Here is a 24,222-nt window from a genome sequence, read left to right as displayed (position 1 = left end):
GTTCAAGAGTAAAAACAATTTTTTTCAGAATTGGCGCTTCTCAACCTAATAAAGTAAAAGACTCTTAATATAAAAAATAGACGATGCCAAAACCAAGTCAGGGCTGTCTCGTATCAACATTCTGTAAGTTTCACTGAGTGGAATAAAGACATAGGCCCTCATTATGACACTAGCGGTAAATTCCAAATACCGCTGCGATGACTGCCGCCAACATACCGCCGCAAAGGCGAACATCCGTCCCCAGATTATGACACATACACACAAAACCGACAGAGAACAGCCACAAACATAAATCTGCCAGACCCACTGAACGTGATAAACTGTCGGAACTACCACCCATACCGTTATGCCACCAATACAACGCCCTTCAAATAATGACCCATGAATCACCACAGCAAACATTCAACGGCGGTAAACCATTGGCAGTTCACACCGCCAAGGCCATCCAAATACAAAACAAGACAACATTGGTCAGAACCAAAAACCCACATCTAACAGAAATACACCTGCCCACCCACCAACAGCGCCATAAAACACACAGCCACAATCCTTTGCAAACACAAGACGGCTACATTTTGCGACGAGAATACAAAAGAGAATTGCACACACATAGCACAACTACCTATTCATCCCACACACACCACACCACACACCACATACCACACACCCCACCACACCACACATCACCCACTGCACAACCTACACACACCACACAACATCCATGTCCCCACAAAGGCACCCCCGTTTCACCGATGAGGGTTTGCGGGGCATGGTTGAGAAAATAGTCAGGGTAGAGCCACAGCTGTTTGGAGCACAGGTCCAGCAGATAACCATTGCTAGGAAGATGGAGCTATGGCGGAGGATCGTGGACAAGGTGAACGCTGTGGGACTACATCCACGCGCAAGGGACAACATAAGGAAGAGGTGGAACAACCAACGGGGGAAGGTGCGTTCCACTGCAGCGAGGCACCAGCTCACCATCCAGAGGACTGGCGGTGCACCCCGACCTCCTCCTCCACAGCTGACAGCATGGGAGGAGCAAGTCTTGGCAATCCTGCATCATGAGGGACTCACTGGAGTTGCTGGAGGACTGGACACTGGTGAGTCAACATTTACTACCTATCACACCCCACCCCCATACCTGAATGACGCCACCACCACCCCTCAACCTGACACCCATCACCCCACGCCGTCCCACACAGTGCACAACCACATTTAACAAACCTAAATGCCAAGCCCTGCATGCCATACCCACTGCATGCACATCCCTTCCAGCCCTGCATGTACACCCACCACCAATGCATACAGAGCATGGAGAACTAACAATCCCACAATCCATCACCATACACAAAGAAAGGTGGCAGGGCAACAACAATAGATATAGGGGAAGCTAGTGATGCAAAATATGTGTCAGACTTGAAGGCATTCACTGACATACATTGGGTGGGGACTCTGCAGTCGTGCCATTAGCTGTGGGACGCTGCTATTCCTCAGGACAAAGGCATCATGCACCGACCCAGGATACTTCGCAGGGACATGGGAGATGTACTGTTCAGCAAGGCACACCATCTGGACATTGAGTGAGTGGAAACTCTTCCTATTCCTGTACACTTGTTCTTTGGCCCTAGGGGGGACTAAGGCAATATGGGTCCCGTCAATGTCCCAATAACACATGGTATATGTCCCATGCATAGAATCCTGCCTTGACAGTGGGTTAACCATCTACCTGGGGGAATGCGATGTAGCTGCACATGTTTGAGCAAGGCTGCCAAAACTGTTGCAAGCACAATCCAGAACACTGGCTGTGACATACCTGCAGCCAAGCCCACTGTCACCTGGAAAGAGCCAGTTGACAGGAAAAGGAACACTGCTAGTACCTGCACAAGAGGGGGTATTACTGTTGTGCAATGGATAGCAGGTAGCAGAACAGACTCCAATTGCGCACCCAGCTCTGTGATTGTAGCCCTTTCCACACGATAGGTGAGTATGATGTGCCTGTCCCTTCAGTGTGTAGCCAAGTCCACAAGGGATCTGTACACAGGTGCTTCCCTCCTCCTCCTATTCCTCCTCAGTGACTGGTACCTAAGGGACCCAAAAGTAAGAAGGGAGTGACAACAGGAACCATGAACACACTACAGCAGTGTACACAGAGCATGCATGTATGTATGTTGGACACTGAAATTGTCTAGGTGAGTACATTCGACTACAACAACGCACTTATTAATCTGCACATATGTACTAGCATTAGAAAATGGCAACCGCCTGTCCTGTATGCAGGGACAGGTGAAAGTGACCTTATTCCTCCAGCGTTCACGTCATGGCGGGAGGCGGTCTGCACCACTGTGCAATTCCTCATTGGCTAACATGGGCTCTATGGAGTACAGGAACCAATGATGATCAACGCCGGTGGTGACGGTGTTCACTGCCGCGGACGTGACCACCACTTTATTTCTACCACTTCACTTGATTCCTGACTTTCCACAGGATGACATCTCCACTGCGTGTGCTGCTGTGGCCTGTCTTTGGAAACTGCAACAGAGGAAAGGGCCCCAGCCTTCACGTTGGAGGAGCTGGAGAGGATTGTGGATGGGGTCCTAGCCCTGTATGGGCAGTTGTATGGGCCTCCAGGGCAACAGGTGAGTACACCATGGGTACATTGCATGCGACATGGCTGCATGGAGATGTGTGTGTGCGTGTGGTAACAGTGTGTTATTTGGGGGGTTATGGCTGGTGATCATGTTAATGCAGAGGGAACAGGTCGTGTGTGCCTGATGAGACAAATGCAGCTTGTAGGCCATATGTGTGACAGGCTGGATTGTCTGGTTTATGGTGTCCCACTGTTTGTGTTCCTCTGCAGGTCAGCGCCCATCAGACGAAGGGGTTGTGGCGTGCTATCGCCAAGGACTTGCGGACCCTGGGGATCTATAGCAGGCAGTGTACCCACTGCAGGAAATGGTGAGAGGACCTGAGATGCTGGGCACGGAAGACCACGGAGGCCCAGCTAGGGACGGCCTTCCAACGAGGGAGGGGTGACCGTCGGAACCTGACCCACCTGATGGCCCACATACTGGCGGTGGCCTACCCAGAGCTGGATGGGAGCTGGAGGGCATCACAGCAGCCACAAGGGGGTATGTACAATGTGTTTGACCACCGTCTCTGTTTCCTGACATGGGATTTCGGTGCAGGGTACTAGTCAGTGGATGCCCCAATATGACAGTTTAGACATTGCTGCGTGATCCAGCTCAGGTTAATAGGGTGAAATGCATGTATTTGATAGCTAGGTAGCTGGCTTTCCTTGGCAAACAGGGCTTAGTTGGTCCCAGTTGGTGTGTAGCTGGCAGGGTTTGGCTCCTAGCTGCTGTGGTACTTAGCCAATGGTATGGTAGTGTGGTCCATACTACCCATTCTCAGTCTCAGTCTGTGACAGTGATGTGTATGCCATCTGTACTGTTGGTGCTGTGATTGACCCTGTGCTCCCTTTCTTTCTCACTCCTCTCCTTTTGGCATCCTGTCCATGTGTGCATTAGCATCATCTTGGGAGGGAGCAGGTGCACCGGGGAGTGAGGGAGCTGCAGCCCACTGGACACACGAGGCAGAATCCACTGACGCCGAGCGACCCAATAGGAAGGAGGGCGAGGGGAGCACCACAGCGGGTACAGGTGTTACCACTGACTCGGATTCCTCCTCTGATGGGAGCTCCCTGGTGGTGGTGGACTCTGCTGGGACCACCCCAGCTACAGGTTCTACCACCACCCCCGTACATGCTCCGCCCTCCCAGAGGCCCCCCACGAGTTGCCCGTGCCCGCTCACCTTGGAGGGTGGGAATCACCTTCTTCCCAGGCACCTCATGCCCTGTCCCAGTCAGTCCTGCTGCCCTAAGTGAGGAGGCTACTGACCTTCTGAGATTTATTTCTGTAGGGCAGTCAATCATAGTAAATGCCATCCAGGGGCTAGAATCCCAGATGCAGCAACGCAATGCCTTTCTGGGGGGCATTCACTGTGGCTTAGTGGCCCTACAGAGATCGTTTCAGGTTCTGGCCTCTTAACTGACGGTAGCCAGTCTCCTGTTCCTTCTGTTCCCCCCTCCAACTACTACTTCCCAGTCCCAGTCTCCTAACCCCCAACCCTTCCCATGCACACATTCAGACAAGCATGCATACAAAACATCAGACAAGGCTCACACAGACAAACACAGGCAGCACACTTCAGTACACAAGCACTCACACAAATGCACACACAACATCATCCCCTGCCTCCACTGTCTCCCCCTCCTCTTCCCTCACAGTCACATAGCACTCACATCTGCATGCACTGCATCAACAGTCCCTAACCCTGGCACCTACACAGCCTTGCCCACAGTCAGCAGACTCGCAGATATGCACCCCACACACCACATGCACCACCCCCACCATCACCACATCATGCATCACACCCACCGCACTTGCAGACACCACCACAACATCCATCCATACGCCCTGTTTGTCCTCCCCCACCCTGACTGCCTACCCAAAGACACACAAACGCTCGCACTCAGACCCCCAACAGCCATCCACTTCACACATGTACAATGTTCCATGCACCTGCACCCAAGTCCAGCACACCTCCTCCTCCTACAACCACTTCCTCTAGTTCCACTCCCACCCCTCCTCCCACATCCCGCCCCATTGGCCCTAAGAAGCTTTTTCTTTCCCGCCTTAACCTCTTCCCTCCTCCTCCCCTCCTGTCCTGCCTGTAAGAGGAAAGTCCCACCCCCCACCAAGCCCAGTACCTCAACACCCAATCTAACACTGTACCACCCTCAGAGTCTCCAGCTGCCACTAAGGGGCACATGAGTGCGACACTGGCCCCACCACCCAAAGGACAATCCTCTGTCACCAAAACGGAGTGCTGAAGTTCTGCCCCCCACAAACAGACAACCAAGAGCATGGAGCCAACTCCAAAACCTAGTTTCAAGGAGACGCCTCCTAATACAAAGGCCAAGGAGACCCCTCCCAAGACCAAGGAGACCCCTCCTAAGACCAAGGCCAAGAAGGCCCCTCACAGAACTGTGCCCAAGGAGGCCCCTCACAGAACTGTACCAAGGAGGCCCCTCACAGAACTGTTCCCAAGGAGGACCCTCACAGAACTAAGCCAAAGGAGGCCCCTCACAGAACTAAGCCCAAGGAGGCCCCTCACAGAACTAAGCCCAAGGAGGCCCCTCACAGAACTGTTCCCAAGGAGGCCCCTCACAGAACTGTTCCCAAGGAGGCCCCTCACAGAACTAAGCCCAAGGAGGCCCCTCACAGAACTAAGCCCAAGGAGGCCCCTCACAGAACTAAGCCCAAGGAGGCCCCTCACAGAACTAAGCCCAAGGAGGCCCCTCACAGAACTAAGCCCAAGGAGGCCCCTCACAGAACTAAGCCCAAGGAGGCCCCTCACAGAACTGTTCCCAAGGAGGCCCCTCACAGAACTGTTCCCAAGGAGGCCCCTCACAGAACTAAGCCCAAGGAGGCCCCTCACAGAACTAAGCCCAAGGAGGCCCCTCACAGAACTAAGCCCAAGGAGGCCCCTCACAGAACTGTTCCCAAGGAGGCCCCTCACAGAACTGTTCCCAAGGAGGCCCCTCACAGAACTAAGCCCAAGGAGGCCCCTCACAGAACTAAGCCCAAGGAGCCTCCTCCAGAACCAGTGGGCAAGAAGCCCCCTCCATCACTAGTGGGCAAGGAGCCCCCTCCAGATGCAGTGGGCAAGGAGCCCCCTATAGATGCAGTGGGCAGGGAGCCCCCTCCAGAACCAGTGGGCAGGGAGCCCCCTCCAGAACCAGTGGGCAGGGAGCCCCCTCCAGAACCAGTGGGCAGGGAGCCCCCTCCAGAACCAGTGGGCAGGGAGCCCCCTCCAAAAGTAGTGAGCAAGGAGCCCCCTCCAAAAGTAGTGAGCAAGGAGCCCCCTCCAGAACCAGTGGGCAAGAAGCCAACCCCACCCATCCCACCCACTACCCCCTGAGGTGCCTGCCCATTTCCAACATGATGCCCCTGAACAGTGGAGTCCCAATGTTGTCAGGAGTCAAGTTGGGGCTTGGACTTTGCCCTGTGGGCATCTGAGACTTTGAACTGGCTTTTGGGCCTGCATGTACATATGCAGTTGTGTATGTTTTTGGATTCTGAAGTTCATCCAACATGATTACAGAGGTTGGGACAGATGTATGTGTCCTGCCTTTCTTTGCTCCTGGGTACTGTTACAGTCAATTTACTCTGCATCCGGTACTTGGTGTGTGGTGTGTGTGTGTATGGTGTGTTTGTCACTCTCCCCTCCTCCTTTGTGTGCTAGGCAGCTGCACTCACCGTCATCATCTTTGTCGGCGTTGGTCCCCCAGGACAGCCATGGCGTGGTACTGCATCGGGAAGACTTGCAGTTCTGGTTCCATGGCGGCCAAAGACTCCTTTGTGTCCCTGAAGGTGAGTGTCTCCTTTTAAATGATGTTTTTCCACCAGGTTTTGGTGTCATTGCTACCGCCACGGAAATCCTGGCGGTGTGTTAAGTCATAATATGGTGGGAGGATCCTTGTATTCTGCCTCCCTGTAGGTGGCTACCGCTGTGTTCAGTGGTCATACCGCGCTGGCGGTTGGTGTAGTACATTGGCTGTCTATGGGAGGGATCAACGCCATGGTCATTATTTGGCAGTCATTACCGCCATCCCTGCGACTGTACTACCACCATCGCCGGCATGGCGGTAACCTGACCGCCAAGGTCAGAATGACCACCATAATCTCATCCAGGGACTCCAGGGACAAGGTGTATTGAGGTTCTGCCTTTGATGAATTTGCATGAACTCCAAGGGCTCTAAGAGATGCAATGGATGAAACATTTGTGGTGTAATCGCTGCTAGGCATTCTCAGATAGTTACAATTTTGTAAATGTCTGTAAGTGGAGGCTAGAGGGTACAAACATTTCATGGCAGAAACTGATCTTCGCTCTTCAAATGGCTTGATAGGATTGTGACATGTTTTTGGAAGGGCCACTCTCTCTCACTGATGGCTTTCTTTTTCCACCTCACCTGTGGTTAGCCGGATTTCTAGTTCAGTTTTTAAGTTGTTAATGTGGTGCTAATTGATTTTGGCTAATAACGTTCTTGTCAGGAGTCAGTCTATATAGGAATAGGTAGTGGAGTCTTCAACTGCATTAAACGGTTCGTCAATCTGTGGGCTGCAGGTTGGCTTATGCATCTGAATAGGGAGAGGCATTAGATTAGTACAGGGTAACATTGCTTCACTTCTTTCTTTTTTAACTTTTCTTTTATAGGATGGTGTCGATTGGTGTTGGCCATTAGAAAAGGGGGTTAAAGGTTCAAATGTAACAGCCTAAGGTTTTTCACTAGTTTTATAGACCTTGGAGGATCCATGAGGAAGTTTAAGTTTTCAGCGACTGTCAAAGTAACAGTTTGGTCTTTTAATTCAAGAGTACACCTGCGAAGGAACCAGCATAGTTACCACCACGACTTCTATGAACTTAAGATCTGCTTTATGGGAAAGTAAATGAAAGCGTCCTCATTTATTTGTCCCAATGAAAGCTTTGCAAGATAAAACAAAATCACCAGTAACAAAAGGTCTGGTGCTTATCAAGTCACATGACAAAAAGACCTCTAAAGCCTTCAGGTGGGGGGGAGGGGATTAGTGCAGAAAATGGCTGGAGAAATCAAAAGCTTGTTAACACTGAAAGGGCATGTATAAGCTCCAATAATAATTTCAAGAAGCCATATTGGAAGACATGGGCTGGACACACTTACCATCAAGCCCCTTGTTTTGGAATCATGATAATCATGCTGTGATACTAATAGCAAGATTATGAGCATCTAGATTGATCTAAATCTTCTAACCCCATTTGTTGAGCTTACGTGGCCAGAGGATGAGTGTAACCAGCCTGCTAGTGAATGAACTAGTGGGTCTACTGCTTTGCTTTGGAAGGCCAATAAAACTGCCAGCACCTCTCAGCCAGAGGATCAAACAGGCTATTCACAGGTTCTGTTTGACTATTTGCCTAAGCACATCTGTTATCTAGTCATTTGGCTGCTGTGGACAGAGCTACATTAGAGGTAGAATAACCGGAGGCAGCAGACCGCCTCAAACAGGAAAAGCAAGCCATAGATAAAAAAACATAACTTTTTCACAGGTCCCCAGCAAAACAAAGAACAAAGAAAATATGCTCAATAAGTACAAGATGTCTAAACCGATGCAGCACTGCAGGTATGCAGCCTTAACCAACAGTTGTGCAAGTATGGATCCTTATTACCCATCAGGCAAGTTCTCTGTAGCACATATTCAGAGGCAGGCAGGGCAGTAACAATGCCCTCTACTGTAATCTTATTGACCTGTCTCCAGCTCTGATCCTTTTCCATACCTGGGGCGGTATGAGGCCCCAGAGGTGATTGAAAAACGGAGCAAACAGTGCAAAGGCGCACATTCGAACAGCGTGAAAGCCTTGGGGTACATGGACAGACAGAACAAGAACCTCTGGAACACTGACAAACAGCGTGAGTTTAAACTACTAATGAAAATTAAAGACTCCAACACTGCTAAGGTATCAAAGATTGTGGCCACTAACGCGTGCAAAGGGTGGTCTGCGCCCAGAGAACACCCCATGAGAAATACATCACTAACATGTACATTGAGATCCACGTTTTATATGTGTGTGTAACTAATTCTTAGCTACGAAGACAGTTGTCCACTTTCACTGTACCGGCCCCAATTATGCTGATCAACATTGTAATCAGCGCTAAATTCGGGATCTTCATATCTTCTACCAATTGTTTTTCTTTTCCGAACATTGCTTATTTTGCAGAAACTTCGTTATAATCAGGACCACTGTAAATAGGCAGCAGGAGAGGACCAAATTATGTGGCAGGGCTGACAATTATGCAGCAAGAAAAGGCAAATCCTCTGGCATAGTCAGAACATTCTAAGATAGTGTTACTTCATTATGTTGTTCTTTTTACATGGTACATATATGCCTGGACAAAGGTTTCCCCTCACTGACAGTTGAACATCTTTTAGTAAATTCTGATTCACTTGAAATAGAAACTGAAATCTTCAAATTATGCAGCAAATGATGGATTATGTGGCAAATCCATAATCATGTTGAAAAGGCTGCAGCATTACATAGTCCTAGTGGCTCTGATTATTATAGTTGAATGTATGTTTGTGAAATACAATTTCAATTCAGGGAGAACTCTAGGCTAAAAAGCTTCTAAATATCCAGGCCATTGTCCATCCTGTTCGCCAACGCAGAGTCTTGTTGTTTACACTCTGGAGATTCGCTGGGTTAAAAGAGAAGTCCACTGTGGGACTGCTAACCTGACTAACACTAGGTTGGAAAAAAGATGCCACTTTAAAGGGAACAGAAATGTATGGAGCATAGTGACAGAAAGCACCTTCTTTGTGAAATGCATATTCTTCCCCAAACTTTTGAGAAAAAGGTATTTACTAATGACAAACTTCATGTAAATAACTTTAAAAACCAAATATATAATACCGTTTTTTACTGGGACTTGGTAAGTTATATTAACCTAGTTTATTTTATGCTGATAGTTCAACCAAAATCAAAAGACTACAATGCTACCTGTACGTGCCGGGCAGTGCAATAACACTACTACTTGGTGAAACACTGGTCACAATGTCAATACATACATACAAAAAAGCTGGTAACAAAGCCCAGGTTAAGAAGTAACTTGTCTACAATTTATACCTGATAAACTCAGACTGTTCCGGGTCATACAGAGACATCAGCAGCTCTGAATCTTCACCAATGTTGCAGACAAAGTTCTTGAGGTTGACGTATAGGCTGTAATTGTGCATGGTGCTAAATAATGCCTGCCTATGTAAATCGCCATTCAGCCGCAGGGACTGCAGAGGTAGAGAATGAAAAGAAAGGTTAAGTGAGGAAGCCTTGGGCTGAACACTGTATAAACTGACCAGAGGCAGCTCCTCTGTACTCCAAAACAACATTTATGGGAAAAAATTTAATTTGACACATAACAGGGTGCTAAAGGACCGTGAAGTTGCAATGAACAGTAACATTTGCATTAATAAATCTTTGTGGGTTGAAAAGCGATCAATCAAAACGTTTCCAGGAAAGATACAAGTTGTAATACTTTTTTCTTACTAGATTCTGTACATAGAGGAAAAGCACAGTCCAAGAAAAGGATACAAAAAGGAAATAACATTGCCTTAGTTAGAACTTTTCTCATGGAGGCCTCCAACACAGTAGACAGAGTAAGCCGTATGAACAACTAAAGAAATGAGGGTCAGGCACCAGATATTCTAGCAGAGCATTCTGGGCAGTGGAGAGCTGTAGAATGATTACACTGGGAGAAAAAAACAGAACAGGTCATTTGGGAAGGAAAGAGGCATTTTAGTGGAAGAGACTCTGGATGAAGACCAAGGACAAGGCAACTGAGCGGAAAACTCCAAAAAGAGGAATACATTGTCACTGTAATGAAAGACTTGCACAGTCATTATTGTGGTCAATGAGGACGGGAGAAGAAAAATTCTAGCGCTGGACCCAGTGAATGAGGGAAAGAGACACAGCCCTTCCAATGGATAGCATGGTTGGAGAAGGCATTCTAATGAAGTCCGACAAGGAGAAGGGGGAAAAACACTTTACTGGAGGATACCAGTGATGGTGGAAGTAAAGAAAAAAACAATAGCTACGCAAGTCTCACTGACTATGATAAATTAGGGAATCATGTGTCTGTTGTTCATTGTGGTCTAATGCTTAGAGGCCACAGGCTAGAACTTCTGGAATGGCTGCTCCCCTTGATTAGGTGCGAGACTTTATTATAAAACTGTTTTCCTTCCGCCATGCCACATACAGGCTAAGGGCGATACTGCCTGCAGTATTCCTATAGGAATATAAGAATTTACTCAAGCATTTCTTGGATGCTTCTGTGCGACGAGAGAAGGCTCATTATAAGGGACAGGATGTTAACCTTCCTTCACAAAACGCTCTCTCGTCTAGGTCAGTATAAACTGTGGGACATTGAAAAATCAATCTGAGGAGAACATTTCTGGCAGATTCACATGAATTACACACCTGTATGAGAATAGAAGAAGCAAGATGAACTAGACTTGAACTTACTTCTAGATCTAACTGTAAGCCAATGTAGCAAATTTCGGGGTTCTAAGTTAATTAGAGATTTTTTTGTACACTTAAAAATAGTCTGTTTCCAACCACTCTCCATTTTGGCATGAAAAAGAGCGCAGGTTCAGATAGGAAACTCTAAAAAAGCTACTACTGAGAAAAAAAGCATATTCTTGAGGAGAATCCGCATAAAGTTCTGAGGCTAAACCAGAATACCTTCTCTTCCTGTATTCGTTCATCAATGCGTTGGGTGGCTGTTTCATGGCATCGAAAGAGTTGAATGGTGTTGGCCTGGTCTGGATCAATGATGTTCCCATTTTCATCTCTAACTACCAAATCAAGACCCAAAATTCTGGAGAATAAAAAAAACACATTCCATATCAGATAAGAGATTATAACACACAATTGTATGACAAATTTTAACTGGTTTAATTTAAGCAAGGACTACACTAATCAGAGCTCCGGTTTACCACAGCTTTGAGAATCAATGCTCCTTAACAAGCAGTGGTAATGCCAATAAGTCTTGGTTTTAAGTGGCCAGGCTGTTGTCTAAGCCAATGCTTGTCACCACCGTTTTGCAAACGCTAGTGTTGAGATGATTGCACATGCATGGCTAGCCATCTTGGAATGGTTTTCCTGTTAAAGGAACTCCAGCGAACATAGCTGCCGTGCATCGTAAGGTAGTCACATGAATACATCACAACACGGATGTGTGTATGCATCATGACGCATGACAGACGTTTTAATTTACTGTTTCAATATGGTGGGCATCTATGTTCAAGAGGTCAAATAAAATACGAAAATAAAAAGTGAGAAAAATCACACAAGAGGTCCGGAAGCACTTGAGAACTTCTGAGCCTGCATAAATTATTATAATTAAAAAAGAAAACTCAGGGCCTGATTTAGAGTTTTGGCAGACGGTTACTCCGACAAAAAACGTGATGGCTATCCCGTCCGCCGTATTACGATCTCCATATGGTACAGTGGGATTGTAATACAACGGACGGGATATCTGTAAATCAGGCTCTTAAAATAAAAAAGTTCCCTGAAGTGGAAGGATACAGCTCTTCCAGTCAGAAGGCTGCGACACAGAGATGCACCTGGGCAGTACAAATCCGAGTAATGGGGGGAAATGTCACCAAAGCAGATAAGTGAGGTAGAAAAAAAAAAGACATCCAATTACATGCAAGAGCCTGACCCAAAGCCCGCTCTAAGAATATGCAAGTGATTAAAGACAACAGTTCTTGCCAAGGCACAGCTAATGCTGTTTGTAGCTGAGACCTAAAGCGGAGGAATTAACGACTACCCATATAGGGCCAGATGTAGGAAGCACTTTGCGAGTCGCAAACGGCAAAATTTGCCATTTGCGACTCGCAAATGTGTGTTTCCTATGCAGAAATGCATTTTGCGAGTCGTTACCGACTCGCAAAATGCATTTCCGAATCGCAAATAGGAAGGGGTATTCCCTTCCTATTTGCGATTCGCAATGGTATGCAATTCCATTTGTGACCGCTTATGCGGTCGCAAATGGAGTCGCAGTTACCATCCACTTGAAGTGGATGGTAACCCATTCGCAAACGGGAAGGGGTCCCCATGGGACCCCTTCCCCTTTGTGAATGGACCCCAAAATATTTTTTCAGGGCAGGGAGTGGTCCAAGGGACCACTCCCTGCCCTGAAAAAACCGAAACAAAAGGTTTCGGATTTTTTGAAATGCAGCTCGTTTTCCCTTAGGGAAAACGGGCTACATTTAAAAAAAAAAAAAAACTGCTTTATTGAAAAGCAGGTCGCTAACATGGAGGCCTGCTGACTACAGCAGGCCTCCATGTTAGCGAGTGCCTATACTCGCTATGGGGCCGCAATTTGCGACCCACCTCATGAATATTCATGAGGTGGGTCATTGCGACCCCATAGCGAGTTGCAGTCGGTGTCTGAGACACCGTACTGCATAGCAATTTGCGAGTTGCAAATTGCGAGTCAGAAGGACTCGCAATTTGCAACTCGCAAATTGCTTCCTTCCTACATCTGGCCCATAATTCCTTACTCACATGATTTTTGTCTATCTGACCTACTCAAGAAGAAGCAAAAAATAAATAAATCTTTTAATTTAGGTCTATTTTCTCTAGGCTACTACACAGTGGCTGTCAGAGAAACAAACATGGCAGCTGGATAGTAACTTGCTGAAAAACAATTAAAGACATTTCTGCAGAAATGACCACTGTATGTGAGATTCTTTCAGCTATGGGACAATGAGAAGAGAAAATGGGTCCTGTTAAATATTACTAATCAAGTAACATCTCAATAGGCTTAAACAGGAAAGAAAATCATGCACTTGTTGTCAGGATATTTAATTTATTAGCAATCATGCTGAAATCTTTATTGATATTCTATTGTGATGTAAAATAATATTTGCAATACTAACAAAACAAGAAAGGGCAACCTATACAGTATCCGCCATATCAGTAACATGTGGGCCAGGGCTGCCACAAAAGCACTCAAACACCTTCCCTTTGAGCGAGACATGCCTCTTTGGTACATCAGCCCAGATTTCCACAGCCAAGTCTGTAGGGAGGTTGAAGAGAGTGGGATGGCTAACACTGGTCAACCTATACCCAGAAAACAGATTTGTCACATACGCCAAGGCTCAGACTACATTTGAGCTCAACACAGGACAGTTCCTCCAACACGCAAAGTTACCTCACACTTCAAAGGGGATATGGACCTCCTACCGGAAGGTCTCTAAGAAGTCCAACATAATAGGTATGCTGCTCACCCTCCCAGGATACAGACGTCTGATATCCCATTTATACTGGGAGTTGCAAGCAGATAATCCAGCTACATCATTACCCACCCAATACACATGGCGTGTGGCGCTGGAGGGAGAATTAACTGACAAACAATGGCAGGAAGGATGGTGAGGAGTATGGACGGTCTCTAGTAATGCACAATTCAAGCTCATACAACACAAATAGAGTCCATATAATGTGCTACGCCCCAGCAAAACTACACAAAATCTATCCAACCATCCTGGCATACTTCGGAGGATGTGGATAGAGAGATGCAAGCTTCTTGCACATGACCTGGCAATGCCATATGATTCATACCTTCTAGCAGGAGATTGCCAGCACAATAGACAGATACACTAAGGTTGGTAGCAGGCTAACACTGAAAAGATATATGCAAAATATGCTTCCCAGGTGAAAAAAAACAAAAATGTGTAAAGATAAAATTCTTTAAACTAGGCCTAGTACTAGGTAGGAGGTGCATAGCCTTACACTGGGCAAGCCCTAGAGTGCATGTACGTAGAACGGGCAACTGCGGAGGAGGCATGCATGAGACTAGTAAACTGGGATGATAAACTCGTAGATGACCTGATAACATGGGCAGAGATGATACAAGAAATCTAAGACCATTGCTTTAAATAGGCAGGTTCTGTCCAGTACTGAGTACCTGCACTTCTCTATTTTGACAAGGAGAGTACATGCACTTCTGCAATACATATAATGGGAGAGTTCTAGCACTTCTGTGGAGCAAACAGGTACTCTACACAGTGAGTACCTACATTTCTAATATTCCATTTGAAGCACTGTTTAAGACCATCCAAGTTCTAGCCCCCTGTAAATCAACACGGAAAGATCAAGGACTCAGGGCCACAGGGAGGCAGGAACCCTGAACACTCTCACACCATAATAAGTTGCATATGCGAGGTGAAGGCGGAGAAGAAACATATTATTCCACAGCATCAACGGTTGGTTGTATTAATGAGAAGTGATTCAAGCTGATGGACTAGCAAGGAAGGAACTGGGGCACGCAGTAGGGTCTGAACCAAATACTGCAATAATATGTGGGGAAGAGTCTGATCTGATCGGTTACTGTTCTGGAGGGTTTAGTTCATGCAGGGAAAACAGTGGAGCCTCGTCACAATTTAACAATACCACAGCGAATAAGAAGGATTTTTGTAAATGTAACCCAGAAGAGTACCTGTTATCTGCAATTTGAACTGTTTTGCTGTTCTCTTCTTATTTTTTCTTATTTTCTTTGTTTGTTTTTTTGCCAAAACTCAATAAAAACATTTTTTAAGAAAAGAAAGCACCAACTAGAGACTCTTTCCCACAAATAGTAAGATTTCATTACGATAAAACCATATATATTCTTGAAAAGGCAGATAAAAGGCAAGTCCAAGTCAGTGGCATATGAGGTGTCAATATGTGATTGACAGTGTCCTAGCTCTGTTTGACATCAGAAGTACCCACCCATTGTGAAATCTCATTGCTACCATACGCCAGTCCGGCTAGTATTTACATACAAATATAGTTTTTTATTTGAAAAATTAACTCAGACGTCTCATTATATTGTAAAACTGTGACCAGCATATAGCACTATATAAATGTATGAAAACAACAACAAAAACATTAACTAGCAAGGTAGGAAATGAAACTGTCCTTCTAAAAAGGAGGGACAGGTTAGTAACTTCACAATGTAAACATCTTTTAAAGCCAGGTGTCCTAAATACGTTCTAAGGCATACCGAATTTTATAGGTGTGGTTCTTAACCACGGGCTTGGGTACCCCTGAGGGTTTGTAACACCACCTCAGGGGTCCCAATAATGTTTACAAATGAAACTATTTTAGCAGATTGACAAAGTATATCTACATAAAAAGATAGATGTAAAATTTTACATTTTAAAACGTTCTGTAAATGTGAAGGAATTTGAAATTTAGAGCTAAAAATTAATTTGGTATCCTTAGGTTGCTTCATGTGTGCAGCTAAGGTACAGTGAACAGTCAGAATCACAATTAATGACCTCAATTAAAGCACTAACAGGCACCGACAAAAAGTAAACAATAGAAGCAAAAGAGACAAAGCAGTATGGTAAAGGGTATAAGAGCAAGTTACTTACCTTTGGTAACGCTTTTTCTGGTGGATACATTAGCTATCTGTGGATTCCTCACCTAATGAATTCTCCCCTTGCGCAGCATTCAACAGAAACTTCTCTCTCTAGCTCTGCACGTCGGTGAGGACGTACAATTGCCCGACTCCACGCGGCTCCGTGTGACGTCATTGTGGCAATAAGAGGCCCTCGCCGCCATGCTGATGTCAGTTCACGCCATTTTTGACGTGCCTTTGAAACATATAAAGAACATCGACAATCTACACCCTTTAAGATTAAAAAGAATAAACTTTATAGAAAATCTTCATCTAAAAATCTTTACACAATTCTTTAAAAAACGGCACATACCAACATGAATGGTTTGCAAATTTGAAAATAACCTGAAATAGAACTATAAACATATATACATATATGAAGTGCACACCCAAGGCGATCCTGGTATGACCAGACAGACAACGGGGAGGCGGGAGGGACCGTGAGGAATCCACAGGTAGCTAATGTATCCACCAGAAAAAGCGTTACCGAAGGGAAGTAACTTGCTCTTCTGATGGATACAACTACCTGTGGATTCCTCACCTAATGAATAGAGTCCCAAAGCAGTACCACCTCGGAGGAGGGTGTCCGTCTGGTCAAACCAGAAAATCCTGCAGCACCGACCGCGCAAAATGGCCATCCCTCCGCACCTCAGCATCCAAACAATAATGCTTCACAAAGGTGTAGAGGGAAGACCAAGTTGCAGCCTTGCAGATGTCCACCATCGGAACACCCCTGGCCAAAGCCGATGAGGTTGACATGGCCCTGGTGGAATGAGCCCTGATACCCTCAGGAGGATCCTTCATTGCCAAAGAGTAACATTTTAATACAAAGAACGAACCACCTGGAGAGCGTTCTCTTGTGGACGGCCTTCCCCTTTCTCTTCCCCACGTATCCGATAAAGAGTTGTTCATCCAACCGGAACTCTCTCGTCCTGTCGACATAAAAACTAAGAGCCCTCTTAGGATCCAGACGATGGAGTCTTTCCTCCTCCTTAGACGGATGCGGAGGAGGGTAGAACGTTGAGAGAGTTATTGTCTGTCCCAAGTGAAATGGAGACACCACCTTGGGGAGGAAAGCTGCCCTGGTCCTCAAAACCACCTTGTCCTTATAAAAAGTGGTGAAAGGCGGGAGAGCAGAAAGAGCCTGCAGTTCGTTAACACGTCTAGCCGACGTGATGGCCACCAAAAACACAGTCTTGAAAAACAAGTATCTTAATGGGCAGGAATGAAGTGGATCAAAGGGGGAACCCATCAAAAAAGTTAATACCAAATTCAAGTCCCACTGCGGCATAATAAAAGGCCTGGGAGGAAATTTATTAGTAAGCCCCTTCAAAAATCGAACAACCAAAGGAGATTTGAATAGAGAGGGCTGATCTGGAAGATATAAAAAAGCCGAAAGGGCTGAAAGATAGCCCTTAACCGTGGCCATAGCACAACCATGCTGAGCCAATGACAATGCAAACAATAAAATATCAGAAAGATGGGCATTTAAGGGATCAATTTTCTTCTCTCCACACCAACGAACAAAATTAGCCCACCTACTTGCATAGACCTACTTGGTGGAGTGTCGCCTGGCCGATAAAAGAACTTCCACGACCTCTGGTGGGAGAGAAAAGGAACTCAGGTTGCACCGTTCAATCTCCAGGCATGAAGGTGCAGGCTCTGGAGGTGGGGGTGTAGAACCTGCCCCTGCGACTGCGAGAGGAGGTCTGCCCTGAGAAGGAGACGGAGTGGCGGGTACAGTGAGAGTCGGAGAAGGTCTGCATACCACACCCTTCGTGGCCAATCCGGAGCTATCAGAATGACTTGGGCCCGGTCTTGGCGAATCTTCCTCAAAACCCGATGAATCAAGGGTATGGGAGGAAATGCGTAAAGCAACTGGCCGCACCAGGACATCTGAAACGCGTCCCCCAACGCTCCTTGCATCGGATACTGAAGGCTGCAGAACAACGGACAATGCGCGTTCTCTCGAGTGGCAAAGAGGTCTATACGGGGAAAACCCCACATGATGTAAAGAACTAGATCCGGATGCAGACGCAACTCGTGGTCGTCCGAGAAGAAGTGACTGAGTTTGTCCGCACGTATGTTTTGGACCCCGGCCAAATGGTTTGCCACTACACAAAGCCGATGGTTCCGAGCTCAGGACCAGAGTCGCAGAGCCTCTCTGCAAAGAAGGTACGACCCTACACCCCCCTGTTTGTTGATATACCACATCTCGGTCGTGTTGTCCGTCAGAATCTGAACTGACTGACCACGAAGGGAAGGGAGGAAGGCCTTGAGGACCAAACGAATCGCCCGCAGCTCCAGCAGATTGATTTGAAACCTCTGCTCTACTGGAGACCAACGACCCTTGATCTCCAGATCCTCCAGATGATCTCCCCACCCTAAAGTGGAGGCATCCGTTATCACCGTGGCCACCGGAGTTGGCTGCGAGAACGGCTTCCCTTGAGAAAGGTTGCCTTCCACAGCCCACCGTTGAAGATCCGCTGCAGTGTCTCTGGAGATCCTTATCGATTCCCCGAGATCTCCTCTGTGTTGAAACCACTGCTTGCGGAGGCACCACTGAAGAGCCCTCATATCCCAGCGTGCATGCGTGACCAACAGAATGCAAGAAGCGAACAGACCGAGCAAACGAAGGACCTTGAGGACCGGAACTACCGCTCCTTCTTGAAACATTGGAACCAACGCCTGAATGTCCCGTATCCGCTGTGGCGGAGGAAAGGCTCGATTCAATGTGGTGTCCAGTACTGCCCCTATGAACAGGAGGCGTTGAGAGGGCTCTAGGTGAGACTTGGGCACATTTATTGAAAAACCCAGACTGAACAACAACTGGGTTGTCAGCTGCAGGTGACGCAACACAAGCCCCGGAGTTTCGGCTTTGATCAACCAATCGTCCAGGTAAGGGAATACTGCTACTCCCTTCCTCCTGTGGTGTGCTGCAACAACCGCAATCACCTTCGTGAAGACCCTTGGTGCGGAAGTAAGACCAAAAGGAAGGACTGCAAATTGGTAGTGCTGTGATCCTACCACAAACCGGAGATACTTTCTGTGCGACTTGAGAATGGGAGAGTGAAAATAAGCATCCTGCAAATCGACCGACACCATCCAATCCTCCTTGTCCAACGCCAAAAGCACTTGTGATAGTCAGCATTTTGAATTTCTCCTGTTTGAGGAACCAATTCAAAATCCTCAGGTCCAAAATAGACCTCAGACGACCATCCTTCTTGGGGATCAGGAATTACCTGGATTAACACCCCTGACCCCTTTCTTGCTCTGGAACCAACTCCACTGCACCCATCAATAATAGGGAGAGAACCTCCTGTTGTAACAGCAGGAGATGATCTTCCGAACAAAAGGAAGGATGGGGAGGGAAGGGAGGAGGAATCTCCCGAAAGGGAAGGGCGTAACCTCTTCTCACCAAACTGATGACCCAAGAATCTGTTGTTATGGACTCCCATATGGGGAGAAAAAGTGAAAGCCTCCCCCCTACCGGAGAGGTATGAGCAACAATGGCAAGAGGACTAGGGCTGCTTTCCTTGAGGTAACACCCCAGAGGAAGAGGAAGGGTGCTGCTGTTGTGTGGCACCTCTTGTGCGGACTCTACCCCGCCCCCTGTATGAGCGATAAGGGAGGCTGGAGGACTGCTGCCCCGGCTGCTGTGATCTCCCACGAAAGGAAGCACCTCTTCCAAAAACATGCAGCCGTCTAAAAGAACGAAAGGGGGTAGAAGCAGCCTGCAGACCCAAAGATCTAGCTGTGGCCCTACATTCTTTAAAGTGCTCTAGTGCAGAGTCCGCCTTTGAACCAAACAGTTTTGCCCCATCAAAGGGCAGATCCAGCAACGTAGATTGGACGTCTGTCGAAAATCCAGAAGTGCATAACCACGCATGCCGTCTGGAGGCAACGGAAGTCCCCATGGCTCTCGCAATAGAGTCAGTGGTATCCAGCCCTGTCTGAATAACCTGCGTAGCCGCCGCCCGAGCATCTGAAAGAAGACTACGCAAGCCCTGGGGCATGTCCGGAAGCACAGTCTTCGTCGCATCCATTATGGCATGGATATACCTGCCCAGAATACATGTTGCACTGGCAGATTTTAGAGCCATGCTGCAAGAAGAAAACACCTTCCTGGCCGATTGGTCCATCCGCTTGGATTCCCGTTCTGATGGTAGTCCCGGAAACGAACCAGGGGTCGACCGCGAAGAACAGGATGCTTGCACCACCAAGCACTCAGGTGAAGGGTGTTTAGACAAAAACTCCGGGTCCCCAAGTGCAGATCTACAACGCCTGGCCACCGACCTACTAACAGCCGAAGAGGAAACATGCTTCTTCCAAACCTCTTCGATCGGATCCATCAGGGCTTCATTAAATGGTAGAAGAGGATCCACCATGGCTGTAGCAGGATGTAGAACCTCAGTCAAAAGGTTTGTCTTCACCTGTGCTGTCGGTAAAGGAAGATCCAGAAATGCTGCGGCCTTCCTAACAACAGAGTGGTAAGAGGCTGCCTCCTCTGTATATTCACCAGGAGAGGCCAAGTCATACTCTGGAGAGGTATCAAGACCACTTGCTGTGTCCAACCCAGGGAAGTCACCCTGGGGATCAGTGATCTCCCCTTCTTCGAGGAATTGCTGCTGATATTCCCTCTCCTCTAAAAGTCTAAGCACCTTTCGACGTGACCTCAACTTGGCCTCGAGCTCCGGAGTCGACATGGAGCGGAGCGACGTCGGTGAATGGCGCCGGGAAGGCGTCATGACAGGTTCTCCCGATCCACCTGACGCCGCAGATGGATCCATCGGCGCCATGGAGAAGGCACCCGCATCCGATGCCGACATCCGACCTCTCGGCTCCATCACCTCCGACACCGGCGTCGAAGGTCTCACTCTCGACGTCGAGGGCTGCACTGTCGGCACAGGGGCCTGACTCGAATCTCCAGCCGAACAAAATGGCACAAACGGCGTCAGTTTATATGGAGCCGGAACACCGAGATTGAAAGCCAGGGGACCAGTGGGGCCAGCCGGCGCACCACCTCCCGGAGCCATATTTTGGAAAATCTGAAACATGGCATTAAGGAATGCCGCAGGATCCGAACCCGGAGCCGGGAACGAAGGATAAGCCTGTGGCACCAGGCTGGACTCCTCAGGCTCAGGATGAACCGGCGAAGCCAGATGACTTTGAGGCTCCAAGACTTCAAAGACTGACGGCGCCGGGGACGTCTGCGGCGTCACAGGTTGAGGGGACACCGTCGGACTCAGTTCCCAAGACTTGCGGCGCCGGGACGATGGAGACCTCGACGCCGATCGACTTCTGGACCGACGTCGGGAGTCACGATGACGTCGCTTCTTATGGGAAGACTTTCCAGAAGAGGACCGATGGTGCCGCTTCCTCTCCTTCTTGGACCTCGCCAAGAAAAGTTTTGCCTCGCGTTCCTTCAATGCCTTAGGATTCATCTTTTGGCAGGATCCGCATTCTTGGACGTCGTGATCAGAACTGAGGCACCAAAGACAATCATTGTGCGGATCAGTTAAAGACATGCGACCTCCACATTCCCTGCAGGGCTTAAAACCTGACTTTTTCGGAGCCGACGTCCGGGAAATACACAAAGTATCCTTTCCGAAGAGCTAACGATACAGGTAACAGAAAAGTAACTGTTATCGAAGGCACGGAAAAAAGGGAACTGACGTCAGCACGGCGGCGAGGGCCTCTTATTGCCACGATGACGTCACATGGAGCCGCGTGGAGTCGGGCAATTGTGACGTCCTCGCCGACATGCAGAGCTAGAGAGAGAAGTTTCCGTTGAATGCTGCGCAAGGGGAGAATTCATTAGGTGAGGAATCCACAGGTAGTTGTATCCATCAGAATATTGCTTTGTGTGTAAGAAATAAATTCAAATTTTCAAATGCTCCAACCTTTCTATTAAAACTAAAATTTTGACTTTGGTATGTAATTTGTCTGTGTAATAACATTTCAAAATGCATGAATTTGTTTCATGTGTATGTTTTTGCAGCTTTGTGTATTGTTTTGAGGTTCAAATAGTAGACGGCGCTTAGGTGGGGGTCCCTGGTGCCCAGTAGCCATTCACTGGGGTTTCCAGAAGTACAAAAGTTAATCTGCTGTTCTTTCACTCAATGGAATTCAGGCAGACATGGAGGGTGCGGTTGGGTCAATTAAGTTCTCACTGCCCGCCATCTTTCCCCAAATATCCTAGTCACACAATTAACACCGCTGTACTGCACCTGTTGCCATAGTCAATCTTGGCAGTGACTTTCTTTTTGAGTTCTGCTAGTTCGTCCTTGGGAAGTGTGCCGGACAGGATCTGGGACCTCCACTCAATCAGGCTGTATGTCATCTGCTGCACGTGTCGGAACTGCTTCTTGTCATCATTCTAAAAGAATGGACAAACAAATGGTGAGCTGGCAGCAGAAGCCTCGAAGACCTGAGAGATCAAATACCAGTAGAAATAAATATAATGTTTGTTATAAAATCGTGGCAGACATAGATGCTACCTGCAAAAGACGGCCTGTAGGCAAACATGATGCAAATAAAAGCGTTGGCCAAGGCAATAGATATAACGGCGACTAAAAGCCTTTTGGCTCTGTCAAGGCTTATTTTGTTTTGCCATGTTTTTGTAAATCTGTGTTCCTAGGGGAGAAGCTGGGCCATCGCCATAAAAAAAAAATAAGAATAAAATAAAATTGTCTGAAGGAAAAATATTGTCTTAAAAAGCATGCAGTTGTAGTCCTTGTCACTGAAAGAAAATACTTTTGTATAAATGGGCTCTTTGTGAAAGAGCAGATATTGTCACTCAACGTGAAGTTAGCCAATGGATGAAGTCGACTAACCCTTTGGCCCACGCCGAAGTGGCCAAAAGAAAAATGTGAATGGCACAACAACAGACCAATTTATGAAGAGAAGTGGCTGAAAGCCCCTTAAGGTAAATATATGTATAATTTTTGTCATATCAAAAATTCCAGACCTTGTAAAAACCTCTTCCCATCCACTGCTGTGCAGATATGGCCTGTATTACCTACAGGGCGCACTGTCTCTGTTTCCGCCACAGTGCGCCTTAAACCAGGTGCACCAAGTGCAAACCATGAAAGTGCGCCCTATTGGCAGAATGGCAGCCCTCAGGGCGGCATTGAACTCGGGCTGCTCCCAGGGCAGCGCATTCATGAGAGATACGGTGCAGCTGTTTTATGTTTCTCTGTGCAGGCGGCAGTCCACTGGCACTTTTGAAAGGGATTACATACATCCCATTACATGCTGGTGCAGTGAGTCAATAGGCCCGCCTGTTAAGGGATGTCTGGTGGGGTCATGGACCCCTTTTCATCTCTCCAGAGTGCTGCCTTTAAAGGCGCACTGAAAAAGCACCACCATTTTTTTGGCAGACTTTTAGTGCATCTTCTAAAGGCATGGTTGACCATACACCCACATCAGTATTACGGTGCGTACACAGAGGCAAAGAGATTCTCGCATTTGCATGGGGCCATGCTCCCATGCAAATGAGGGAATGCCCTCCAATGATAGGGCAAGGCTATATTTGCGCCAGCGCTATGTGTGTTACAGATGGGGCCGCACAAGTGTCTGTGGCCCCTTCTGTAACAGCAAAGTGCCCTGGGGTCAAGCAAAGCGGGCACAAATGACCTTTGCACCCCTGGGGTACTCTGTATAATATGGCATTAGGTTTCTTTCTTTTTTTTAAACTTAAAACACATATGTCAACTGAGGAACGTACTAAGGACAAACTACCTCTGTATACTTTTTTTGGCATAGGAAAATCAGCACAGTGGTGGTGCCATACATAGACCAATTATTGCTCTTCTTTTGCTACTCCAAAAAAAGGAAAACATTTCAACGCACTCAAAGATGTTTTGGGGTAGATGAAAAACAAGCTTTTTACCTTCGGCTGTAAGATCGAACTTAAGCTGCATTCAATCCCAGGAAAAAAGGATCAGTGCTCGCAACTCCCTCACGTTTTCAGTCTGGTAGACTGGAGTCAGTGACCTTTGCTGCACTTTCATGTTTACCACTAAACCTTCATTCTGAGACAGAGCGAGATCAGCAGCGCCCTCACTCCCATCCTCAACACCACTATTCCTGATGCCTGGAGGCAGGCAGAGGTAAAACCTCTCCTGAAAAAACTGTCTGCTGACCCCATCGAACTCATGAACTACCACCCAATCTTACTGTCA

The 24,222-nt window shown here is 47.4% G+C and overlaps 1 protein-coding gene across 1 annotated transcript in view; it reads right to left on the bottom strand.

Moving 5' to 3' along the window:
• The window catches only part of DOCK5 (dedicator of cytokinesis 5), a 799,955-nt gene that overhangs the window by 496,550 nt on the left and 279,183 nt on the right, over positions 1-24,222 (bottom strand). Inside the window, exons 6-8 of the mRNA XM_069214140.1 lie at positions 22,267-22,415; positions 11,329-11,464; positions 9,718-9,875 (exon numbers count right to left, since the gene is read on the bottom strand). Of these exons, the coding sequence (XP_069070241.1) occupies positions 9,718-9,875; positions 11,329-11,464; positions 22,267-22,415 (443 nt within the window). The remainder of the gene's footprint in view (positions 1-9,717; positions 9,876-11,328; positions 11,465-22,266; positions 22,416-24,222) is intronic.

This window comes from Pleurodeles waltl, chromosome 11, assembly GCF_031143425.1.
Source record: "Pleurodeles waltl isolate 20211129_DDA chromosome 11, aPleWal1.hap1.20221129, whole genome shotgun sequence".
Taxonomy (NCBI): Eukaryota; Metazoa; Chordata; class Amphibia; order Caudata; family Salamandridae; genus Pleurodeles; species Pleurodeles waltl.
The sequence above is the reverse complement of the archived record's forward strand: the minus strand, read 5'-3'. Positions and strand labels throughout refer to the sequence as shown.